At 39.5% G+C, this 25,201-nt stretch overlaps 1 protein-coding gene across 4 annotated transcripts; it reads right to left on the reverse strand.

Moving 5' to 3' along the window:
- Positions 1–25: 25 nt before the first annotated feature.
- Positions 26–20,808, reverse strand: LOC136676625 (paired amphipathic helix protein Sin3a-like). Of its 4 annotated transcripts, none has more exons than XM_066653735.1 (21): positions 20,756–20,808; positions 16,725–16,935; positions 15,691–15,873; positions 15,443–15,549; positions 14,590–14,875; positions 13,545–13,796; positions 13,209–13,361; positions 12,869–13,024; positions 12,669–12,755; positions 11,340–11,458; positions 11,021–11,231; positions 10,673–10,789; positions 10,082–10,320; positions 9,738–9,921; positions 7,719–8,292; positions 7,261–7,430; positions 6,863–7,036; positions 5,934–6,026; positions 4,988–5,082; positions 2,585–2,786; positions 26–1,550 (listed from the first exon to the last, which is right to left on the reverse strand). In XM_066653735.1, exons 2-21 carry the CDS (start codon positions 16,902–16,904, stop codon positions 1,329–1,331), a joined length of 3,804 nt encoding a protein of 1,267 aa, XP_066509832.1. In that variant the 5' UTR covers positions 16,905–16,935; positions 20,756–20,808; the 3' UTR covers positions 26–1,328. The 4 variants fall into 4 exon arrangements, with proteins under 4 accessions (XP_066509832.1, XP_066509834.1, XP_066509830.1 ...); XM_066653737.1 differs by having other exon boundaries at positions 12,669–12,752; positions 20,596–20,798; XM_066653733.1 differs by having other exon boundaries at positions 20,596–20,798.
- Between the last annotated feature and the right edge of the window lie 4,393 nt (positions 20,809–25,201).

Below are 25,201 nucleotides of genomic sequence, written 5' to 3' on the forward strand. Positions count from 1 at the left end.
TCAGATTAATCTACTACAATTTGCTTTATTTCAATCTTTAAAACAATGATGAATAATACAAAAAGGCTGTATACGAGAACATAGAAACATGCCGTCATTGTCTTTTTTTGAATATGCGTTTACATATTTTAATCAAAGCTTGGTGCACAAACAAAAGTGCCCTAACGAATGTCACAACTTGTTTCATATCAGGACTAGGTGGGAACCAAAACAAGACAATAACACTGAACTGTTTCTAAGCTCTAGATAATACAGGAGCACGGGCAGTGTCACACGGTTTCAATATAAGGTCGAGTAAAAATTCTTCCATTAAGTCATGAAAAGACATTCTACATACAGAACATTCTTTAAAGTCCCAGACAACTCACAAACACAAAGATCTTGAGATAGGATCAAAACAAAAGTTATAACAATAACTCCCTTTGGTAAAAAAAGGTGATTGGTTATAATATACAGACCAGCATTAGTCACCTCTGCTAGGATAAAAGTCTAAAAGGTGAACAAGTTTTGAATGTGTTCAGAATATAAACAGTCTGGTTTATATACAGCTTATTTACACGATTTGAGATTCTGTGGCTGCTCTTTGTCCTTTTGTTTCCATGTTGTAGCTGGTATTGGAGATGACCATTAATGCATAATTACTATTCCCATGGGCTTTATAAATATTTAACAGCAAAAAAAAAAAAAAAAACTCTGGCATGGACCTACAGAGCCTGTATAAATTCACAGCATCGTGCCAGGCTCCGATCCCTAGACTCTAACCCCACTATCTGTCATCATCAGTGCTTTCTGTGTGCTGTTTCTGTGGGACTTTCTTGATAGTGTTTGTATGGATGGGGTTAACACTGAATCAAACAGTCATAATAATATTAACAACATCAACAAAAGGCATATTGCTAATCATCTACAAGAACAACAACAACAAAGAAAACAAAATCTTGTAAATAATAATAAAAAAGAAACATTAGACACTGACCTGTGATATTCAGCATACATCTTTATGAGTAGTTCCACACTGATCATTGTCTGGAGAGTTAAACAAGGGACTTCTGTGCGATTAAGAACCCAAAATAATAAAATTATATAATAAAACCCTGGAGTCTTTTCTCCGTCGTGATTGAAGGTCAGGAAGGCATGCCGAATCGGCAATAAGCTCAAGGAAAAAGGAAAAAAGTTCTCATCTAAAAGTTTAAAAAAGATAAAAAATGAATAAGAGCAAGGAGCGCCATGGCAACCAGCATTTAAATTCAGTGCTGCTTCAGTCAGGTATCATGTTTAATTCTTAAAAAGTTTAAAAAGCAACAGTGCCAACCCCAGAAAGTGCAGTGTTATGCAGTGGCGCTGTACAGGACCCTGTATCTGTTGACACTCTGACAGTGTAGGATGCTGGGCTCGCAGCTTGTCTTACAGGGCCGCAGCCCATCCTGGCTTTCCCCCATCAGCCACTTCTGATTATCTGTGGCCATGTCAGTGGTCACGTTGACCTTCTTCCAAGAGTCCAGCCATGTCTGGAAACGCTGATGAAGACGAGTACAGACTTGCTGGTGGGACTGGAGAGAAGGATAAACATGTTAGTTGTTATCATACACTGTCTTCAAGCTAATATCAGATTTGTGCACTAATCAAGCTGTCAAGATATTTAATTCTACATTATACCACATGCCGCAATCGATAGCAATAACAATATCTTTGCTCCAAAAGGACTAACATAGCTGATGGATCACCAGCCTTAGCCAATTACAGAAGGCCAGTTATGGCACAGTGATTACTGTCAGATAAGTGTGTAAGGATTTCTGTGATTAAAAATCATTATACTGTCTCAAACATTCTGGGTTTTTTTTTAAAGTTAAATTGAAACTCTAACTCAGCGGCACAGTGGTGCAGCAGGTAGTGTCGCAGTCACACAGCTCCAGGGGCCTGGCGGTTGTGGGTTCGATTCCCGCTCTGAGTGACTGTCTGTGAGGAGTGTGGTGTGTTCTCTCTGTGTCTGCGTGGGTTTCCTCCAGGTGACTGTCTGTGAGGAGTGCGGTGTGTTCTCTCTGTGTCTGCGTGGGTTTCCTCCGGGTGACTGTCTGTGAGGAGTGTGGTGTGTTCTCTCTGTGTCTGCGTGGGTTTCCTCCAGGTGACTGTCTGTGAGGAGTGTGGTGTGTTCTCCCTGTGTCTGCGTGGGTTTCCTCCGGGTGCTCCGGTTTCCTCCCACAGTCCAAAAACACACGTTGGTAGGTGGACTGGCGACTCAAAAGAGTCCGTAGCTGTGAGTGTGTGAGTGAATGTGTGTATGTCTGTGTTGCCCTGTGAAGGACTGGCGCCCCCTCCAGGGTGTATTCCCGCCTTGCGCCCAATGATTCCAGGTAGGCTCTGGACCCACCGCGACCCTGAACTGGATAAGCAGTTACAGATATGATGAATGAATGAATGAAACACTAACTCATTATTCAGCATTATAGCATAACGTATCACTTGATGACACCCTCTTCCTAATTTGGACTTTAGGGACTTCAACATCCCAACTGCATCAACATTATAATGCAAATAAATATGACCATTTGGTGCACAAAGATTGCATCTCAGAACATTTGCATACCTGATGGGCTCTTGACAGTGCTGTGCGTCTGTACATGTAATCCTCTGATTTGATAACATAGACCATCTTGTAGGAGTTGAGCTTGAACATGCATTCGATCTTGGGGTCCTCTGCAGCGTCTGTGGATTTTTTAGCAGTTTCCTTTGCCTCTCTCATCTGTATGTCCTGCCCTCGCTGGCACTTTCGGATCCGTCGAAGGTTCCTTACAAACAGAATGGAGCACTGCATTAATGTATAATGCTATCTGAAAAAACCTCCACTTGCGGTATGTATTCCAGAACATCATCTAACCCACATACCAAGGCTTAGCATCTCAGAGTGATCAGAAAGGAAAAAACCCAATCAGAAAGCACAGGATAGTGTAAATAGGCAACTGTCTACAGTGCACCTCTGAGTCATAGATTCCCTTAATAGGCGCATATCCTTGGCAAACCATGTTTTGATCAAGTATATGAAATCCAGATTTTGAAAAAAGGAAACTATATATAGATTAAACAAATAAATGCAAATAAAAGAAAGAAATTTCCCCGCTTCAATAAAGGACTAAAATTAGAAATGTACTTACCACACAGGTTACAGATGAGAGCGGGGACTGAAACCATGAATCAATATTTTGTATTCAGAGCTCCACTTTACAGAAATTGAGATGCACTAGCCAATTCTCAGTAAAAATAAGAAATGACAGTTAAAAAGCCAGGATATGGGTTGGTACTTTGATGTAAGCATTAACAGTTCAAACACCATTATGACCATGCACGAAAAAACCTATTTTATTTCATTGTTGCATTATTTTTTTTCTTAAGGCAAACTGTGAAGCAACAGAAATATGAAATTTGGGTTAATAGCCTGGACTGCCCAATCGCACACCCGTGATGAGATGCACAGAACAAAAAAGCATAACACTGGCAATCAACCACTACCACAAACACGTCAGTCAAAAGAAATAGCTGCTAGGTTGTTTATGATTCATATAAAAGGTTTTCCAGCACTGCACATATTGGGACATGCAAAATCAAAGCACAAAAATAAAGTATGATAACAAGCCACAAACATCCTCCCATGCAGGTGCAAGTGCTAGAACTTTAGGAAAGAAATACACGCACATTTTAGGATACAATTCAGACCAGCATTTTATTGACAAGCCTCCCCCCATCTGAAATACAGTTGTGTGGGTGTCACAGACCAAGGCGAGTTAGATTTCGATCCATTGCAACACTCTGAAAACTTTGATAAGCCAAGGTATAAAGAACAAACAGAACTGGGAGCACAGTGTATCTCTGACATATGTAATACACAGTGTCAATGGAGGAAAGGCTAACACTCAAATTTTAAAGACCATAAAATCATTTACAGGAAACATGTCAAGAAAATTGATCGCTTCAAATACAGAATAATTATTGGGAAAAATCATTACATGAACATAACAGGGCACGGCTGAGTGTGATTGGGCAAAAATACAGGTTCTTTTTATACTGAATAAATGATATTCTAATTATAGGGTTTCAATCTGTAAGCCTTTTCCACTTAAAAAGGTTCTGGAAAATCCACTGAAAAGGATCTATGGATCAGGGGAAACTGCTATTTTCAGAATGAGCCCATTTATATAATCTCAATGCATATCGTCTCATTCATTTCAAAGGAACATGATTATCCGACAAGTACCTGTTAAGATTGGGGATATAAAATATTTTCCACACTTACATTTGAAATACAAAAGATTAAAATCATACGCACTTACTTCCTATTAGCAAGTTATTTCCATCACAATTGTAACAGAGTGTCACAACTGAATATATATTTTTTTTCCATCTAAAAAAACTGAAATGTTTCAGTATGATTGACCAAAATGTATTAAATAAATAGCACTCCTTGAAACACAATGTGTTGTGCTTACAATACAGATAATAAATAAAGTAAACACCAACCTTATATGTTCTGTTGCATCCCCTGAGCAAAAATAAACAGCCTAACAACTCCCATGGTTCTTAAATAAATCTTCAGTAAAGTGCAATCACGAGTAGAGAAAGGGCTTGTCCTTTTTTGAGTGGAAACACAGTGAAGTGATTACAAAGAATGGCAGTTCAAGATTAAGACACCCAAATATTCGGCTACAGCAGACACAACTGCTGCATTTCACTGCATTGCACCTGTTCAGTTACACTAAACCTAATAATACCAGCAAATCTGTGATGAGTCAAACGCTTCACTGGGAAACACTTTGGCACCGTACTGTACCCTGAAGTTCCTCTCGCAAGAACTAGTGGGCCTACAGTCCCAAAATGATGGTTGATGTTTTTCGTCATCTATCTATCAGGCTGAAGATATTTAGCCCAACAACAGGGCTTTGGTAAGAGAGCCATGGCAGACTCAAGGCTCAGGAGATGGGGCAGGGCCGAACCTCACCTGGGCAGGAACACGGGCTTCTGGGAGAGATGCTCCCTCAGTTCTGGAGACGCAGAGTCCGTATTCAGGTACCGCTCCACATAGTCTGACCAGCGCTGTGGGACAGAGATCAGAAGATTTTATTTTTACTGCTCAGTTCCTTACTCTTAAAGCCAATCGAATTTATTTAATTTATTATTTAATTTAACTTTTATTCCATACTATAATTATTGCACTCTAGCTCTGCAATGATCTTAAGTAATGCCAAGTAGAATAAAACTGATCAGAATGCGGAGGGGAAAAAACAAAAAAAAAAACACAACAGTAATCTGCAATTCATTATAAGGTTATTCTCATTAATATAATTTGTCACTTATTTTTATTACAGCTCCATTCACAATTACAGTTTTTAAGGTAATAAAAAGTTAAAAAAAAAACCCAGTACTGCTAATATTATTGGAAACTTTATCAGTAGTATATGTTAGTATCTGTATTAATATGTGTAGTAAAATGCTGATTGCATAGACAGCTGTTTAAGACAATGTCGTCTGTCCTCATCGGGCAGATTATTGAGACGCTCTAGTTAGAGAGTGATTGCGTCGCGGCTTGTTCCCGCTCCCCGCAAGCAACCGGTGTTTACCTTAGTTTCTAGCATCACCTCAGTTTCAGTGCGGTGGAGTCTAACCTTCCTGTTTTTAATCACGATTTTAATTATTTTTGCTCTGGGAGAGGAGCGAAATTGATGAGAGTTGTTCTTGCGTTGCATCCTGGGATTGTCTTCGTGGCTATGGAAGGGGTCGATGCTGCCTTAAAATTAAGATATCTTATTAGACAGCAAAATGAGGTGTCTAAGAATTGGGACAGCCTATGTGTCGGAGTCGCGCAGACTCTCTAGTTAGACAGCTCACAAGGTTTTGAGACACACCCTATATGTTGGTAAGTAACACAGAGAGGAGGTGTTACATACCTCAGCCTCCACAGGCTCATCTGAGTTTTCTTCCTCTGTGTCCAGCAGCTCCACTGCCAGCTGCACACTCCCTTTGCTCTTTTGGAACAGTAACTGTTGAGTGAGGACACACACACACACACACACACACACACACTCAATTAACAGATATGCAGCCATTACTGCTAAAACAGCATCTTTAGCTTGTGTATGTGGTGCTTTAGTTAATTAAACTGGAAGGCAGAAAGTATGGTCAAATTTGATTGAAACAATGACTGAAAACTCTTCAGCAAAAACATTTTTCTCCACAGCCATTTAAACCACACATTAAGCTCATTATACCAGGCACCTTCTTTACAAGCTTCAGTTGTAATTTGTCAGGTGAGTGCAGTGACTGTAGAAAACATGGACAGCACAAGGTCTCAAAAGTCAAGCGTGAACAGGTCTAGTGCCTCTGATGGCTTGTTTTAAAAAATGATTTTTTAGGAAAAATAAAAATCTGCTACATCATTAAAAGGTGGTGTGACACTTCTCTTCTTAAGCTACTTAAGTACTGTGTACATATAAGCAATATGTATTGGTTGAAATGCACTGTACTTGCATGTACCCTGTATTTGATTTAATTTTTCTTTCTAGAAGTCAGCACTGGCCCCTTAAGGCCCTGTGTCTTGGCTCAAGTGTATTTCAGACTTTCTAATCTATCTACAAGTATAATCTATTTGTACTAGCTAGAATACAAACTCTGAATGAACATAAACCCCTTTTGTCAGTTGCTCTGTATAATAGAGAGCCTTCTTAATGCTGTAAATGTATATTTAGGAATTCCTAGAGAATGTAAAGAAAAGGCTAGACGTCCACCTTTCTACAGTCATTGGTTGAGCGGAACAAATCTTATTAGCCATTGCCTGTCAGTAACAGACTGAAATCCTGTCATCTGGAGGATGTCATACCTTGAAACAGTTTTCATCTGACATCAGCTGCTCTGCTTTCCGCTGGTAGGCTACCTCAGCACTGGCCCTGGATGCCTGAGTGGATGTTGTTCCGCCAGTGGCTTTATTAGTGCATTCACTGAGGTAAAGTTCTGTCACCTGAACACAGAGCTCATCACTCACTATATGCTGGAGCTACAGGAGGAATGAGAAGAAGAAAAAAAGACAAAGATAAAGTGAGAGCAGAAAAGCATGCATAATAGAGGAAATTTAAAGTACTCTGTGTTCCTCCAATGCAATGTTCGGAGGAATAAAATGCATGAGAAATGAAAAATACCTTCTCCGTTTTTACCGATTTTAATAAAATCATTTTTTCAAAAGCTCATTTATATCGTACTCAGAATCTGAGTCAATCTGACCTGCCGGACAATGCTCTGGATGAGCTTGTCCATGGTGAAGGCGATGTAGGCATGGATGGTGAACATTTCCCTCAGCTGATCCTCATACTGAGATGTTTCCATGTTCCCATCCAGAAGATTCCGCACCATCTCCAGAAAGGCAGAGTAGTAGTCTTCAACATCGATATCCACTGCAAAAGAGCAACAAAAATATTTTATAACACTTGAAACCATTCTGAAAATAGACACTTATTTTCCAGTGAGATTAAATTGTTTAATTCCTATCCAAAATAGTCAAATATTTGTTGATATCCATTAACTTGTACTTCTTTAATCATCCATATAAAAAGTATTCATACCCAGGCTTTGAATCCAATTTATTTAAATTGTTAATGTAACTTTTTAACCACTTTTTTTGCAATAAATTCTTCAAGATGGCCATCTGCTTACAGTGACGTTTTTATAGAGGCTGTACTTACTCGGTTCTCTCAGGCGCAACTGGACGGCTGGGCTATCATTCTTCTCTCTCTTCAGCCCCAGCACATTGCGCTCCCACTCCCTCTCTCTGGCTTCCTCCTCTATCTGCTTCTCTGCTTGCCCATAGATGCGCAGCAACCTTGAGCACAAAATGTGGTGTAGACGAAAGAAGACATACCAGTTGTTGTTGACATAGAAGAGGTTATAGGCCTCATCACAGGCACTCAGCTTTTGCTGTGCTGGGGTTGTGTGGCTAAACATTAGCTTGGATTTGGCTGGCGTGGTCCCATTGTGCTTCTTTGACACATCTTCATCTGGCTCATGCTCCTCTTCTTCTTCTTCCTCTTCCTCGACGTCAGACAGTTCGCCTCGCCTAGCGAACAGCATATCGGGAATGAAGTGATAGATGACTTGTTTGATCTTGTACTTGTCGTCTTTGTGGATGCTGGACTGTCTCTTAACGTGGTGGATGATCAGAGAGGCGGCATCTTCCAAGATCTGACCGTCTTCATATGTAAGAGTCATGTGAGGGCCAGACGGAGGGGAGGCACTATCTTCCGATGCCTGCTCCTGGCGCTAGAGGAAATTGTGAAGAGGTTAATCGTAAGATAACATTAAAAAGTACCTAAGAGAAGAAGCACAAAAACTGCCCACCAAACATCCAACATTATCCATTAAAGAAAAAAATAATGCCTGCCAATATTTTGTAATTGTCTTCTTGTAATTTAACACTCAATTCTAAGTGTTTCTTTCTATTTATATTACCTACATAATGATATGGCAGCATCTCTTTCAAATTATTTGTTGAAGCGGGTTATTTCAATCATTAAATAAGCTGGACGCTCAAATTAATTTATTTGAATTAAATATCTATGTCTAAACACACTGATACAGGCAGCTATCTAACTGTGTTATAATCCGGTGTCCTGCCGTCCTAAGCCCAATGTCTAAGTATTTAATTTTAAATATTTGTCATTAAAAAAAAAACAAAAAATATAAACTGAAATCAGCTTTGCTGTTGTACTAATTAGTACAACCCAAAAAAGCTCCCCATGCTTGATGTTTGCAATTGTAATCTCATTTCTATTTTATTCTTTACATCCTAATAAAAGCAGGTCTTTGAGACCTTATTGTTTGGGCCAGTAAGGAAAAAAAAACAATAATCAGAGATTAATCTGACAGAAACTAACTACTTATAAATGATAAATACACAACAAACCAATCACAACCATATGCCTTGAAAACAAATGTACAAAGAACACTCAATTCAGTGTAATACTGTTCAGAGCATTCACTGTTATTACTTTATTACTACTCTGGCCTGGCATATTGTTGATGACTGTTAAACTACAATAGGCAAATTTATGCTCAACATAAAATATTGATACCGTTTCTCAGTTTCCTGACTCATTTCATCCACATTTGTGCATATTCTCTAAAAGCCAACTAATACTGATGGAATGGAGCAGTACCAGAGGATACGGTGGGAGCAGCACAGCCAATAGCTCAAGTGAAACATGACCACTGGCCAAAGATGTGAAAGGAGTCCTTCATCCACATGCTGCAAAGTATTTAATAGCCTCTCAGATAACCGCTGTTTTACACTGCTGGCTCTTTCATCTTTTTTGTAGTAAGTAAGATTACATTATCACCACATCCTTCACCATCAACATCATGTATGTTGTTGTTGTCAGAAACTTTTGCCTCTGAACTGCCCTCTAGTGGACGTATTTCTTAGCATCCACGCCAGCGTAAAGAGTCAGAATTATGTACGCAGTGACTGTTACAGCATTTAAAATGGACGTATTCGCTTACACATGTAAAGGGAGTATGAATGGGCCTCAGAAGACGAGTGTTGACTTCCAACAATTGTCTTTAAACAAAAACTGGCTCAGCATTTCATTTAAGTGACATTAACAGACAAATATGCTTATTTATTATAATAAAACTTTATAAACAGTAATGCATACATAAGCTTTGAAAAACAAATACTTAAATACACGTGACAGAATTTCTATTACCTCATCATACTGAGCCTCTATTTCATTGAGCAGTGTCTTGGAGCGGAACACTTTCGTGTCATTCTGTTTGAAATTAATGCCCTGGTGGTCCAAAGACTTTAGGTAATACTTCTCATTCTGCTCCCTCCAGATCTTGTTGAAACCTCTTTGCGCCTCACGCCACTCTTCCTCTTTCATTTTCAATCTAAAAACATAAATAGTGTGTCAGAACACACAAAAATATCAACACAGAAGAAAGCCATATCTAAAAAGATTCGCTTAATATCTTTCGGGAGCTTATGAAACAGTTCAGTATGCCAGATGTTTTGGTTAGGAATAAATGTATTAGATTTGAGGGTACTTGCCGTTTCAGTACTATTGGTACAGACACCGCAGGGTTCCTCTTGAGACCATCAATGATGTCTGCAGCCTTGTCCCCATATATCCTCTGAATAGCTTTACGATGAATGACCTCAGAGGAGCCTCCAATTGTATTGTCCAATCTAAACTTGGCCTGTTCTTCTGCTGACATCCGTGAGAGTCTTTTCTGGACAGTTTCTAGAACACGGATTGTGGCCAGGTTTGTCTCCAGCACCACGTCCAGCTGCAAAAAAAAAAACATTTATATAAATTATCAATCCACTGATTTTGAGGTAAAATGCATAATTTATAGAAAGTACATCATATACATGTTAGTATTTTGTGGGTCTGATAAGGAGTTGGCAAGACAGTATGTTCTGTGAATTGAATACATTCTAAATACACTTATGTTTGGTTAGACTTGAAGGCCGACTATCTAAATAGCCCTCTTTTGTAAACGTTTGTATATCTGTAACAATAATGTATTATATCTTTTGTTGACAATATGTTCCATTTCGTCAAAATTTGCAGATCATTACACGCATGGAACATAACAAAAGAATCTACCAGTTATTGTAGTTGAAGAACCTTCTTACCTCAAAGCGCTCATCTTCACATCTGTATATGTGCTCTTCATACTGAGTCTTTTTGGAGCTGACAAAAGTAGAGTCCTCAGACCAGGATGGGAATGACACCCATGTGTCGTTAAGAACCTGAAATTGTTAAAAACATTTTTTACTCTTTTAAATCAATTAAAACTTCTCTGCATATTAAACAAGACTTAAAGCCAATATTTAAAAACCACCTAGCATGATTTCTTCTGAAATCATCTCATTAAAGAGAGGAACATAGATGAACATGTCTTGTTAAAGTATACACACACACACACAATGTATTAGTGGGGAGAACCCATAATTAATATAAACCCTTTTTAATGTCCTCACCTCCTTACAGAGTGGAGTTCTCCCAGTGCATTTAGGCTGCTGGAAGCTCTTGGGCAAAGCTCTGTAACTGAAACCCAGCCTCTTACATGACGAATAGTCAATCTCCATGGCAATCCCTTCTGTGGCCCTCTCTTTGGGAAAGCTTTCAATATGGGCACACTCTTTATAGCCCAGGAAGTTCTTAAACCAGGTGAACAGCTCTGGGAATTTCCTGTGAGAAACATCATGAAAACGTTTTTTTTTTTTTTTTTTAAAAACATGTATTTTCTAACTTGGCGTATGTTCACCATGACAGTATTTATAGCTGACGTAGACTCACCCCAAAAAAGGTAGCACCAGTTGGACTAGTTCTGCTTTCGAGATGACTTCTTGATTGAAGATCACCAAACAGCGTAGGAAATTGTCATATGCTTCAGCACTCCGCAGTGCTTTCCTTACCTGAAGAAAATAAGCATTTACCATGAATCTATGAATATATAACATAGGACGTTCTCAGTCTATTAACATTTAAAAAACTGCTTTTAAATTCAAGAAACAGATCATTCAAAGTGCACAGAAAGGTACGTACATGTGTCGTATTTAACATACACTGATATTTCTGCGACTGTGGCAGATTTATTTAACACTATTCATCTCTACTGCAAAAAAAAAAACCCTGAACTTGGGTGTACACATTTATAATCTGCTGTGGGTTTCCTGAAAAATGTCCCAGGCTAAAAAAAATGCATACATACAGCACAGCTATTATCTGATTAAATGTTGCTGGTTCCATTTACTTTGTATGATGCAGCAGTTCCAGTAGCAGCAAAACAAACCCAAAATATGATGCTACTGCCAACATTTCAGTTTTGTTGGGGACAAACGCCAGATCTTTTTCTCCTCCAAACATACTCCAATATATTCCAACCTTTTCTTATTTCATTATGAAATGCTCCTCCAGAAGGCATTTTCCCTCATCGATCAGCCACAAACTAGAAGTTAACAATTGTCGAGTTGGATTCACAAGACCCAACTCATAGTAATGTAAAATTTACTGATCTGTGCACAGTGACACTGCTGTTCTTGCAGATCCCAATTCATGGCGGATCTTTATCTTTGCGGTTCTTAGATTGCATTTGACCATCTGGACCGTCCTCCCAGCTTCCTCTTTGATTTTGGCAGTGACCACAGCTCAAAATAACGTGTTCTTACAAAGAATTGGACTGATTATTTTGGTATAAGTCTCTTGAAAATGAACTTGTGTAAAGCTATGACCCTGCTTGACCTCTTAGAACTTTCCTGTTGTAATGTTTGTTGGCTGATCCAATGATTTCAGCTTTCAGCTGTAGTCAGTCATGTCCAGTAAGTGGTAGTTAACAGGCCATGTCACCTAACTTGGAAAAATTTTCAGCACAATTCAGTTTATAATTTAGGTGGGTGTATATATCGTTATGACCCTGTATGTATAATTTTACTCTGTCGTTTTGAAGAGATACCAAGTTTTTATAAAGCAATATAATAAAGTAATAAATTCAAGTAATAATCATTCATAGACAAACAACAGTTTTCAGAAATCACCGAAAACCAATAATATATTGATATGCGCATCAGATATGATTAAATGTAAACATTTGACAACATGTGTATATGTGCATGTCTATATATTTACCTTTTCAAAAAACAAAGACTCAGTGCCAATCCCAAATTTGCTGCCTTCAGCAGCTGGATGTTCTTTCACCATAAACTTTGGTTTCTTCTGTTAATAATAACAAAAACGGGTAATATAACAACATCAAAACATCCTCAAATATACAACCTACAAACTGTGTTTAGTTGTATACTTCTTAAAAGGCTTATTATAGCATTTACCTTTACAGGTGGTGTAGAACCAGGGCCAGAGTGCCTGCGGATCTGGCAGCCATTTTGGTTAAACCTCTGCTTGTTGTTGAGCTGAGGCCTCTTCAGCATGCCACCAGGATCCATACGAACGGCCTCAGCCTTTTCAGCTGTTGCTTTACTCAATAACTGTAGAGAAAGCAAGTTCATTGAAATATAAACTTGCCTCGCACACTACATTCTTAATAAAGTCTCCAAGATTTAGTAAAACCCATATTGCAGGAAAATATCAGGCCTGTGTGTTCTTTCATGATGTTAAAACTTCCCAAACATGGGTTTGCATAAGAGATGAAAACGAAACTCTTTGACTTACCACAGAACTATTGGCATCTGGCAGGAACTGGCCAAATTCAGAGAGAAGATCTTCCTGATTTTTGAAAAGCCTGGCCACTTGAGCATACACCTCCTGCTCTGTGAGAGCAGGCGTATAATTTCCTCCAGCTTCCTTAGCATTTCGCTGCTCTTTCTACACAAACAACATTTCTCTCAATTACAACCTTTGGCACTGCTTCCTTCAAAAAAATCATTTAACTGCCGATCAAAGAAGCAGCATGTTTATTTCTTAGCACATTCTGAAGCAGTCTGCCATAAATAGTGGCACAACTCTACAAAAGTACTCTTTGTCAGCTTTACCATTACTGTTTCCTACCTGGTATGTGTGCAGAATTTCCAGGAAGGCTTTATAGATATCCGGTTGACCCTGAAAGCGGTTCTTGATCTTGTTCACATAGTTGATTGCATGGTTGAATTCCACAGGCTGGTTGTTTTGCAGTGGGGGAGCACTGGCAGGTGTGCTGCTCACCGGAGTGTGAGGCTGTACTGAAGGAGAGCGGGGAGATGCATAGGATGGGATGGACGGATTGGGCTGGCTCGTTGGGGTTAGTGCTGGAGACTGTATTGGCTGCAAAAAAACACACAAATATTCTATATGAATATTTTCTGCTTCATAGTTGTTGGTACGAAATAATACCATATGGCAAGATATTACCTTAATAACAACCAAGATTACCTCAGAAGTGTGTGAAGCAAAAATGCAGTATGTCACGACATAAGAAATGCCAAGTTACAGTGCACAAAACATCTGTAAAATCTGAGACAAAGCCTTATATATAGACAGACTCCAGAGTGATGGAAAGAGCAAACACTGATCATCTAAAGCATATAACCTCATTCCAAAATCAGGACATCCCTGAAACTTGCCAGTGACATAAAATTTAAAAACATGTTTTTCACTTGTTAAGTCCATTTGGATTCTGTTGACTGTGTGTTTAGTTTTCTGGGGACAAGACCTAAGACACACAACCCTCAAAATAAGCAGGAACTGAAAATGGCTGCTATGTATAACCATAACGTACAGTATCACATATGTAAAGCAGCACTTTTTTATTTTTACAGCATCCCTGTGCAAGGCCAGACACCATGCTTCAGCACATTTCACTGAGAGGAAATGTAGGGTTTTAATATACTACCAATGCATCCAAAATGAAAATAATAAACCAGGTTCAACATTTACTCATTTTCAAAATTTATTTTACAGATATGTTATTAAGACATAACTACAACTACATCATATAACGTTCACTCTTGGAGATTAAAACACAAAACATTTATAACTAAAAGGGATACAAGACACCAAACAGTACATTTACTTCTGAATGATATGCATATAAATTAGAGACACACTTTAATCCTACCTTTGTGACCTTGGCAGGTGTAGGCTGGCTGGGTATGGTAAGAGTAGCAGTGCTGGTGGGAGCTGGTGGCTGGTTCTGGTGCTGAGGTGTAAGGGGAATATTCTGTACTGAAATACCATGTGGCGTGATGTGGTGGATCTGGCCCGGGGTTGTTACGTTGACCAGGTCATTGGTCTGAACTTCTATCTTGTAACCAGGAGGCAGGAAAGTGTTGAAGCCCATGATGAGGTCTGGGTGACCCTTAAATAACTGCGAGACCCTGTTAATCACGCCTGGTGTGTCAATGCTGGAAACACACAGTTAATACATGTTAATCACCAATGAACAATGAAAAAAATTGCATAGTTTAATATATAAAACATAATTACATGGTTAAGAACTGGCTACATCCAAGTATAATTTGGATTGTTCTTTTAAAAGAAAAATGCAATGCTCTTGCTTATTTGTAAAGACAGTGTTAATTTTTTTTAAATGTTACATCTTATCTTTAATTATTTACTTATTGTGTTTATATTTTTCATTTCATTACATTCTGTGTGTTAAGAGTATATGTACTACTTTGCAATTGGCCACACACTACAGACTTTGATTCTATAACAAATTGTTTTAGAATTGAGTCTTATACCCTCTCCCTAATGCCCTATAATGAGTAGAGGCTGGAGGTTTTACTGGAGCTCTATAGGCTTCTCAGTTTATAAGCATGTGTTACTTCGGTACTTCTCATCAAGGTGTTTTGTGTAAAGCTATTTTATCTGAGTAATTACTACTCTACAAATTAGTCATTTGTCTTTACCATATGCTTCTATACTCTGCCAACTCTAATTAGTCAATCAAATACCCAAGTCATGCCTACCTTTGAGACTTAAATTCTTTCATAATATCCAGAAAATCATTGTACACTTGAGGCTGATTTCCAAACTGTAGCTTCACTTGATCAAGGTAGGACAGGGCATCTTCAACCTGCCAACATACAAACAGAGTGATGTAACATCTACTGCAAAAATTACAAAAAAAATATATCTATGTGCATTACACTATTTTTAATCCACTTCTGCATTTAAGTCAAATTACAGAGAGGCCAAATGGGGACAGGGGTCCTACCTTAAGCCTCTGGAATTGCTGCTGCTGGCCTGATGTTGGAGCAGAGGCTGGGGAAGTGTGAGAGTGGCCCTGGCCTATGGAGGCTCCCGGTGGTTGGACCACAGGGTTATGGTGATGAGCACCACTGTGTACTGCAGGACTGCTGGTATGTCCATGTCCCCCAGAGCTCTGAGCCAAGGGCACCTGAATGGGAAGTACGAGACAAAAGTCAGTTTGAGGCAGCTGTGACCTAATGGTCAGAGGACCGGCCTTGGTACTGTAAGGTTGCCGGTTCGATCCCCATGACTGGCAGGAAGTTGCTTAAGTGCCCTTGAGCAAGACACCTAACCCCTAAATGTTCCCCACTGCTCCAATCATTAGTGTGAATTTGCATGTTCACTGTCACAGATGTGTTAAATGCAGATGTCACTTGTGTCACTCGCTTTTGCTCATCTGAGCAGTTCTTGGCTAAAGTCAACACTGTATTAATGTGTGAATGATGAATATGAAATTGAAGCTCTTTTATAAAACAAAACAACAAACAAAATAAAACAATAATCAAGGTTTTTCTTCGCTAATAGATTCAATAACTGTTTGGAAATGGTAAATGTTAGGTTTTCACAAAACTTTTGCAGGTAAGGAAAGAGCATTGGATATTATATCTTTAATCTTCCCCAGATTTACTTATTTTCATTTGAGGTGGTAGACCCTTGGATCTTTAACCAACAACACTAAGTATGAAAATATAGCACTGCAACCGTTATAGTGAGCCCAGAAGGTGCTCAGACAAGTAGCTCAACACAGCTGTCTGTGTACTGGGACCATGGAACCAGAAAAACTCTGCAAAAACGTCTGGTGAAACAGCTATTTATTTCACTAAAATGCACTAGTGTTATTTCAAAGAAACCACAAGAACCATGCTTCTAGAATATCAAAGCATGCCCCATTATTGAAAGTCAGCCCGTGTCTAATGCTATTTCTTCTGAAATAAAACTTTGGCAGATCAAGAACCGAGAGCCATCTAACCAAGTCTAGCCACAAGAATCTTAACATACCTGATAGGTCTGCGGGACCTGAGAGTACTGTACCCCACTAGAGGGCTGCATATTGTCCGATGCAGCCTCGAAGACCGCAGATGCAGAGGTAAGTACACGGTGCTGAAAGCCTTCTGCACCTCCAGGAAGCCGTCGCTGTGACCCAAATGCTGTATCCTGATCCTCCACGCGCCGCTTCATTATGAATTCATAATCTACAAGTGAATGGAATCTACAACAAAAAAACAAAACAAAAAAAAACAGAGGGGCAAATTAAATATCAAAATCATTGAACCAACAGGTCGGTAGAGAAATACAGAAAATGGGTATATTACCAGATGTTCAAGAATACATTGTAAACAATACAGATAATAAACTTACTTTGTAGCGAAAATGTCTGTCACAACAGCCCATAACAGTTCAATCTAAATTAAAATGCTGCTCTACTACAAGTGCATTAACACAAAACAGACACACGGTGCAGAGAAATGTCACTAAAATTTAACCTCACAAAACTCTTTTTGAAAATCTGAACCATAAGACGCAAACTACATGATTAATCCCCAGCTAGATTAATTATCCATTTTACAAAGAAAAAGTTTGACAGCCAAATGAGGATATATCCGTATGACTGCTAGCACACAGATAAGTTTATTAATCTCTAGGTTGGTCTCTGTGGCTACCAGACAAGATTTTGTGTGTTATAGGGAAGAATAATGATTGTGTAATATATTATAAATTTGCCTAATACATTCTGCGTACCATAATGAGATAAAACAGACAGAGTGCACTACAGAATGCAACCTAACATAATGAGCAACATTAAATGCTAAATGCCCACTTCATAGGTTATTATTTAAAAACCCATGTCATTTCAATTCAACAAATTCAAGTGTAAGCTAGAATGACACTTTTTGTGTATTTATTAATGTTGTTATCAATATTGTGACAGTTGTCAATTCTCTCTTTATTTAAGAAAAAAAAAAACACCTAAAATAAATTGAGCTACTTTTTTTGTGAGTACAATGCTAAGGCAAACTGTTCTTTCCCCAACTGTGCCCATAAATTTTCTGGTATCATAAAAACAACAGCCAATGTCAAACACTGACACTATCCTTATAGTTAGCCAGTTAGCTGTGCCTCTCAGGATCTATTTTAAACACAAATGTTGTCAAATCAAATAAATTCTCTCATCTGAGACCATCCAACTTAAACACTTAACTTATGGACGCCATGAATATGTTATTTTCCTTTGGCAGTTCTTCCTCTGGGAAATTAAATCTCATGGCTTTTCACACTCTCAACACACAGTTAGTTTCAAACAAAGCTGGCAGCCTGAGGAGTGTTATCCCAGCAAAACTGGGGTCCAACTACTTACAGCATCACCAGCTTTTCACTATTCATCAATATTGCCCCTCAGATTAAAACCTGCTGGGATGCAAAACAGCTACTGATGCTAAGCAAAAACACCCAGTAAATAAAAACCTCACACAGTCATGTTTTTCTAATAAAGTGCTTGTTCAGTTCAGTTATACTGAGTCAAAACACACGGCATGAAATGAAGAGCATACGAGCTGCATAAGTGCTAAAAAGATTGTACACTCAGACCACACACACCTGTGAGGTGCACACATGCATGGATTACTAAAATTTGTTATGCGAGATCACACCCAATTTATGCTTTGTGATACCTCAAGAAAAAGTTTTGATTGCTAAAGATCCTAACACTTTTTTTTTGCTAATTTGAGATAATCATGAGTCTATTCACTAGATTTTGAGAACTATGTGATTAAAGCTATAGATAAAGATACAGGGATATGTATAGTCTTTGGTGAAAAAAAGCCTTTCAGTATTGCACACATGCTTACATTAAGGGTCAGGGCAATGTTTCCCATTCACAGTTCAGATGGGAAAAATATGTCCCCAGATAATTCCCACTCACAGAGTCCTTGCAGTTTAGCTTTTCATCTGTACAATGTGTTATGTTCTGGTTGTTAAAAAAAGAAGAGGGTAATTTTGACAAAATTTTTGATACCATTAAGAAATACAGCTACATACTTTGGTTTTCCTGAACATGACTGATGCAAGGGGAATGCAGTATGTGTCATCAGAAGTTTTTTTAAAGTCCCTTTAGAAGATTAGCTCCACCTTTCAAACATTCACATTTGAAGCAAACTTACCAGGCTAATAATGTGAGCCATTGCTGGCTGGTTATGGAGTACAAGCTGTTGCTAATTTATGGATTAAAAATGAAAGATTAAGCTAGTAGTTTAACCAGTAGTCTGATTTGTTCATGACATCTAGCTAGTTTATTTTTAAGGTTTAGCAGACTCCCCAGTAACTTGTTTTGTATTCCAATCTAGAGGATGAGAGAGTGCAGCCAGAACAGGAAGGTAAGTCAGTTAGTATGTCTGTAAAGCATGTATTCCTTCTCTAGCCAAAATGTGCATTCAGTTGTATTTATTTAAAATATAAAAAAATCCAATTAAACCACCCACACATATGAAGGTTTATATTTTATGATACATAAACTGATTTCTAAAGTACTGTGATGTAAAGACAGTCAGTGAAATATACCCTTAACAAAGTTGTGTGGTGCACATTGGGGCATGTTGATCATATGTTTTTATTTAATTAATTAATTAATTTATTTACTTATTTTCTATGCGAAGCAGCTCATCTTGAGCTTTGCACTGTAAACAAGTGAAATATTAGATAGGACCCATACGCATAGCTAACTGTGAACCACTGGGAGAGTTTATACATATGATGGTGTACACAGCAGTGCTTCCCAAAAATGAACTAAACCTACACCTTTGAAATTGTGATGTAATATACCTGCCATGCTTCTGTAGACTACAGCTGCAGTGAATAAGGTTAAACCCATTTGGCTCTGAATTCTGCAGAGCAGACATATCACTAAGCTACAGATAAGTAATCCCGATATACATAGATGGTTTAAACAGAGTTAAAGAGAAGAAAGCTACTCTCAGCTGAAAGATCTCGTAGAAACTCCATGAAGTAGTGTAGCTTAGCTTAACAACAACAACAGTTCACCAGAGTAAAGGTAACCGTAGCCAGCTGTCAGATTGTTACTTTAACAGAAGTGCTTCAGAATTACTTATTATAAATTAAACCAATAACGACAGCTAAAACAAAGCTGTATAAACCTGTGCTTTAGTTCCAGGAGCACTGTTTTGTGGTTTATTTTTTAAACAGATCTCTGTTTTGCGGTGAAACAACGTCAGCCAAAGCACCGAAGTCTTATGTAATTAAACGGAACCATTTAAAAGAGCTCGTCGATGGTAACCGCTCCTTAAATGGTTGTTATTAACACAATAATTGTTATTTGTTTCACATTTTCTAAACACTCTGGGTATTTCTACGACTGAATCAGCACGAGGCTGGAATGGGTCTTCTTTAAACCAATATTTTCCGTCCTACCTTAAATGCTGCAGCAGCAGCTAACGTTTACAGTTCATTCTGGCGCCTCGTTTAAGGTGGAACGGAAAATCCGCACAAGAAGCTGAAGAAGAGGATGGTAAATGTCAGCAACAAGTTTTAAAGCACTGTACAGCGCAAAGCGCTTATCTAAAGACTGTATCTTGTTTCTTCTCTAAAGAAACAAACTAGGTTTTGTTTTTTTTCTGGGGTATTTTTGATATTTCAGCAGCAGTTAGCATCTGACGGAATGTTAAAGCTAGCGCACTTTAGCCCCACAGCCTGCTTTTGGTACATATTTACTTGTATTTACACGTATACTGATATTTTAAACAAAACGCGCATTTCCCAACACTCTCGCACACATTTATTGAATTATATAACGTTACAATTTCAAAGCCAACCTTAAAGGACTCAGATGAATTAGCAAATGCTAGTTAGCGAAACTCACCTCGCAGGAGTCCGACCTTAACCGCTCCAGTTTTATTCACAAAAACAGTCGGCGAGACCAGCGACCCTCCCCGGGTGTCTGACAGCGCCGGGCGGCTTCAACGCAAAACGTTAACGAGAAAATAATTGCAATTTGACCGCGCCACAGTTCATTTACTAACCTGCTAATCGGCTAACATCGGAAAACAAGCCCGGAGCGGCTCTACAGTGGGAGGCGTGGTCACACGGAAGAGGCGTGGTCAAACTGAAGGAGCCTCGGCCTAGTGGGAGGAGGCGTATCTAGATACCACGCCCATCTACCAACACGAATGGTTGTATGGAAAACATCGAAACCTGATTGGTCATTAGGCAAATGAATATCAAATTACCTAAAGTTTGACTTGAAATTTAGGCGTATCGCAGCTATATACCCCAACAAACACAGAGACAGACACACACACACACACAGAGTTAGTATATATCTATTTATCTATCTATGATATTTTAGAACTCGTCGAGGCGTCTAGACTTTTTTATTTAATCAGCTCCACGTTTTATAGGTGCGCTTTGAAATTCTACATTTGCAGAGTATAATTTAAGTGTTGCTCTGCTTTCTTGTTTTGCACCTTTTCACCCTGCTCTTCAATAGTCAGGACCCACACAAAGCCACCACAGAGCAGGTTTTATCTGGGTGGTAGATCATGCAGCATTGCACTGGCACGGACGTCGTGGTTGTGTTAGTGTTGTTGAACTTGTATGAGTGAATCACACACCGTAGTGCTGTTGCAATGTTTGAAAGCCTCAATAAGAACTGAGAATGGTAAGTATCACGTGACCACTGATGATTAACACATAAAGTACAGCAACGGTCTAGCTGCTGTCTTCACATCTGACTTCACATCTACCACATTGTCAAAGATTCAGCTGTGTTTAATAGAGTAGACAGTATATGTTTAAAAACTCCAGAAACACTGCTCTTTCTGATCCAGTTGTACCAGCACAACACACCACCACCTCGTCAATGTCCAGCTGTTAACTGCATTTATAAATCTCTGTATACTGTTTATATTGCCATTTTACTCCACACACTGAATGTGCTTTAAAACATGTCCATACGAAGGTTTTAAAAATGTTTTTATGTGTACTCAATTACATTGTATTATGTTTATTTAGTTACATTTCTGCAGGTCGACTATTTGAAATGTAAATGCTCAGTGGGGACCAGGTTTAGTTCTGCAGTGTTATAGTCACCAGCAGATGGAGACAAAATGCAGACCCCCCTCGTTTCTTTCTCTGTAAACACTGAGACAGTGGTGAAGACCTTAATCTTTGGCCAAATGGCATTAACAGATGTGAAATTCAAATGAATATACACGATTTTACACGATTCCTTTCAGTGAACTAATACAATAAGGTCACTGTAAGCAGGTGTTTCCCCAACTTATTTATTTAATTATCTGTGCAGTAATTAAATATCAGGCTGTTCTAAATATGTTTTTTTTCTTTTCCAGGTGAAATCTGGCAGTTTATCAGATAATCTGAGACGCACACATTGTTAGAGTCTGGAGCCTCTCTGTCCTCTGGCATCCAATGCGACGTCTCTGCTTATCAGCCAATTATATATCTATTTGCCCACAATCTGCTCCCCTGAGGTCGTCTGCTCCTTCTTCTTGCGCACTTGACCCCTCCATTTCTCTTTTTTCTAACTCTCAATCTCTCTCTGCGCACAGGAGCAGCCCATAGCTCAGTCATGCTGAGAGCATCCTACTCTTTATTAACCACGCTTCACTCTTTTCTTCGTAGACCCCTAGATTAGACAGTAGAACATGCCGCACCCTTATCAGTCCATGCCCTCACACTTTCCCCGTCATCCTGAAGATTTCGATAGTAGATATTGGACATATCTGTGCTGTCTTTAATAAAGTGGAACTCTCGATTCACTGCACTGGTGTCTGCTGTCTCTTGACTTCCCCAGATCTGGCTGCAGAGGGTAATTTGAAGGAGATCGAATCTGAAGTTTCTGGCCACGTTTTCTAACAAACGTAAACCTCTGAAATATTACAGTTTACAAGAGAACTACAATTCATGTGTAAAATGTTACACTTATACCAAGAAAGGTTAAGTTTTCCTTAATATAGGAATGCTTTCAATGGGTATCAGTGTTGACGTATTATTATATTTTGGGCTTTTAAAATGTTTTGCAGTAGAAACAGTATAATAATAATAACAATAATAATAAAACAACGCTCCAGCTGATCCATAGAACCTGCCAGCCCCCAGTCTTGTCTCTGTGTGTGGAGGGGTAACATGCCAACTGGTTGTTCCTTATAACACCTCCTCCCCTCATGACCCACCATGAGACTAATTTTTATTGCAAAGACAGAACGTACAAACATATACAAACTGCATGTGCACTGTTGGGGCCACATTATTGTTGTTGTTGTTAATAACTAGTACAAATATAATAACACTAATATTTTATTCCTGTGAGGAGTGTGGTGTGTTCTCCCTGTGTCCGCGTGGGTTTCCTCCGGGTGACTGTCTGAGGAGTGTGGTGTGTTCTCCCTGTGTCCGCGTGGGTTTCCTCCGGGTGACTGTCTGTGAGGAGTTGGTGAGTTCTCCCTGTGTCCGCGTGGGCTTCCTCCAGGTGACTGTCTGTGAGAAGTTTGGTGTGTTCTCCTGTGTGTACAAGGGTTTCCTCCGGGTGACTGTCTGTGAAGAGTTGGTGTGTTCTCCCTGTGTCGGTGTGGGTTTACTCCAGGTGCTCTGGTTTCCTCCCACAGTCCAAAAACACACATTGGTAGGTGGATTGGCGACTCAAAAGTGTCCATGGGTGTGAGTGAATGTATGTGTGTGTGTGTGTGTGTGTGTCTGTGTTGCCCTGTGAAGGACTGGCGCCCCCTACAGGGTTTATTCCTGCCTTGCGCCCAGTGATTCCAGGTAGTCTTGGACTCACCGCGTCCCTGAACTGGATAAGCGCTTACAGATAATGAATGAATGAATGAATAATATGTTATTATATTTTCTCTAATCTCTTTACAGCATTTTAGCCACTACGTTTTATTTAACAATGAAAGATAATGGTAAGAAGATTATTCATTTTTCCCCTTTTGAAAATTTTACTTTCAAGAAAAGCATTAGGGGCAGGACCATCCTGCTCAATCCTCATGTATGCTAATAAGACAGAGGTTAAAATTACAGAGAATAGGAATGGCAGTCTTATTTGATTTGCTTTTTGATGTTTCTGATGTTATGTCATTTGTAATTCTCCTTAAGGCCAGTTTTGTCTATTCACTATTCTTACCTATTCATAGAGGGAAGATTTGACTCTTACAGCCTGCGGTTGCCAATTATCAAACTCACTCCTCATAAATTATGCTGTCTACCTTTGTTCATGCTTGATATTCTAGATTAAACACACTTGGTCTTTGGTCATCCACAAACTGTCTCCAGTGGGCTTGGTGCCGTTCTGCATTTCCTTCCATGATGGTCGAGTTTTGCTCGATTTGACCTTCTCTGATGTTCATCTGCTGTTTTCTTGGTGTTCTGCGTTTCCTCTTTCCCTGTGGGAACGGACTAAGAGCATGTCTGCTGGTGTTTCATATTGACTTTTCATTGTGTGCCTGATCCAGTCCTATTTTCTGTGTTTCGATTTCTTCTCAGCTTATGTGCTTCTGTATGCTGCTTATGTTTTTTGTTGCTGGTGTTTTGGTGTATGTCAAAGGTGTTTTGCAACCAATTATTTAAGACAATTTTAAGTTTCTTGTAGAACACAGCAGTACAAACTGTACTAAGTAGTGGTCAGATACCTCTAACCCTAACCCCATGTTTATTTTAATTTCCAATCAAAAGAGTCAAGTGCATGCTATTCATTTTCAGGAGGAGGTATAATTGTGCTTGCATAAGGAAGTAGTTTTGGAAACTTCACTAATTCATTCATTCATTCATTATCTGTAAGCGCTTATCCAGTTCAGGGTCGCGGTGGATCCAGAGCCTACCTGGAATCATTGGGCGCAAGGCAGGAATACACCCTGGAGGGGGCGCCAGTCCTTCACAGGGCAACACACACACTCACTCACACACTCACACCTATGGACACTTTTGAGTCACCAATCCACCTACCAACGTGTGTTCTTGGACTGTGGGAGGAAACCGGAGCACCCGGAGGAAACCCACGCGGACATAGGGAGAACACACCACACTCCTCACAGACAGTCACACGGAGGATACCCACGCAGACATAGGGAGAACACACCAACTCCTCACAGACAGTCACCCGGAGGAAACCCACGCAGACACAGGGAGAACACACCACACTCCTCACAGACAGTCACACGGAGGATACCCACGCAGACACAGGGAGAACACACCACACTTCTCACAGACAGTCACACGGAGGATACCCACGCAGACACAGGGAGAACACACCACACTCCTCACAGACAGTCACACGGAGGATACCCACACAGACACAGGGAGAACACACCACACTCCTCACAGACAGTCACTCGTAGGAAACCCACGCAGACACAGGGAGAACACACCACACTCCTCACAGACAGTCACCCGGAGCGGGAATCAAACCCACAACTTCCAGGTTCCTGGAACTGTGTGACTGCGATACTCCC

Source organism: Hoplias malabaricus, chromosome X2 (assembly GCF_029633855.1).
Source record: "Hoplias malabaricus isolate fHopMal1 chromosome X2, fHopMal1.hap1, whole genome shotgun sequence".
NCBI lineage: Eukaryota > Metazoa > Chordata > Actinopteri > Characiformes > Erythrinidae > Hoplias > Hoplias malabaricus.

What these genes read in the sequence shown, in the direction of transcription:
- LOC136676625 (XM_066653735.1), bottom strand. Translation starts at nt 16,904, where the DNA reads ATGAAGCGGCGCGTGGAGGATCAGGATACAGCATTTGGGTCACAGCGA. An exon ending in AGTCTTTGTTTTTTGAAAAG is followed by an intron (nt 11,459 to 12,668) that starts GTAAATATATAG and finishes TATTTTCTTCAG; the next exon opens with GTAAGGAAAGCACTGCGGAG. An exon ending in TAGAGGCTCAGTATGATGAG is followed by an intron (nt 8,293 to 9,737) that starts GTAATAGAAATT and finishes AATTTCCTCTAG; the next exon opens with CGCCAGGAGCAGGCATCGGA.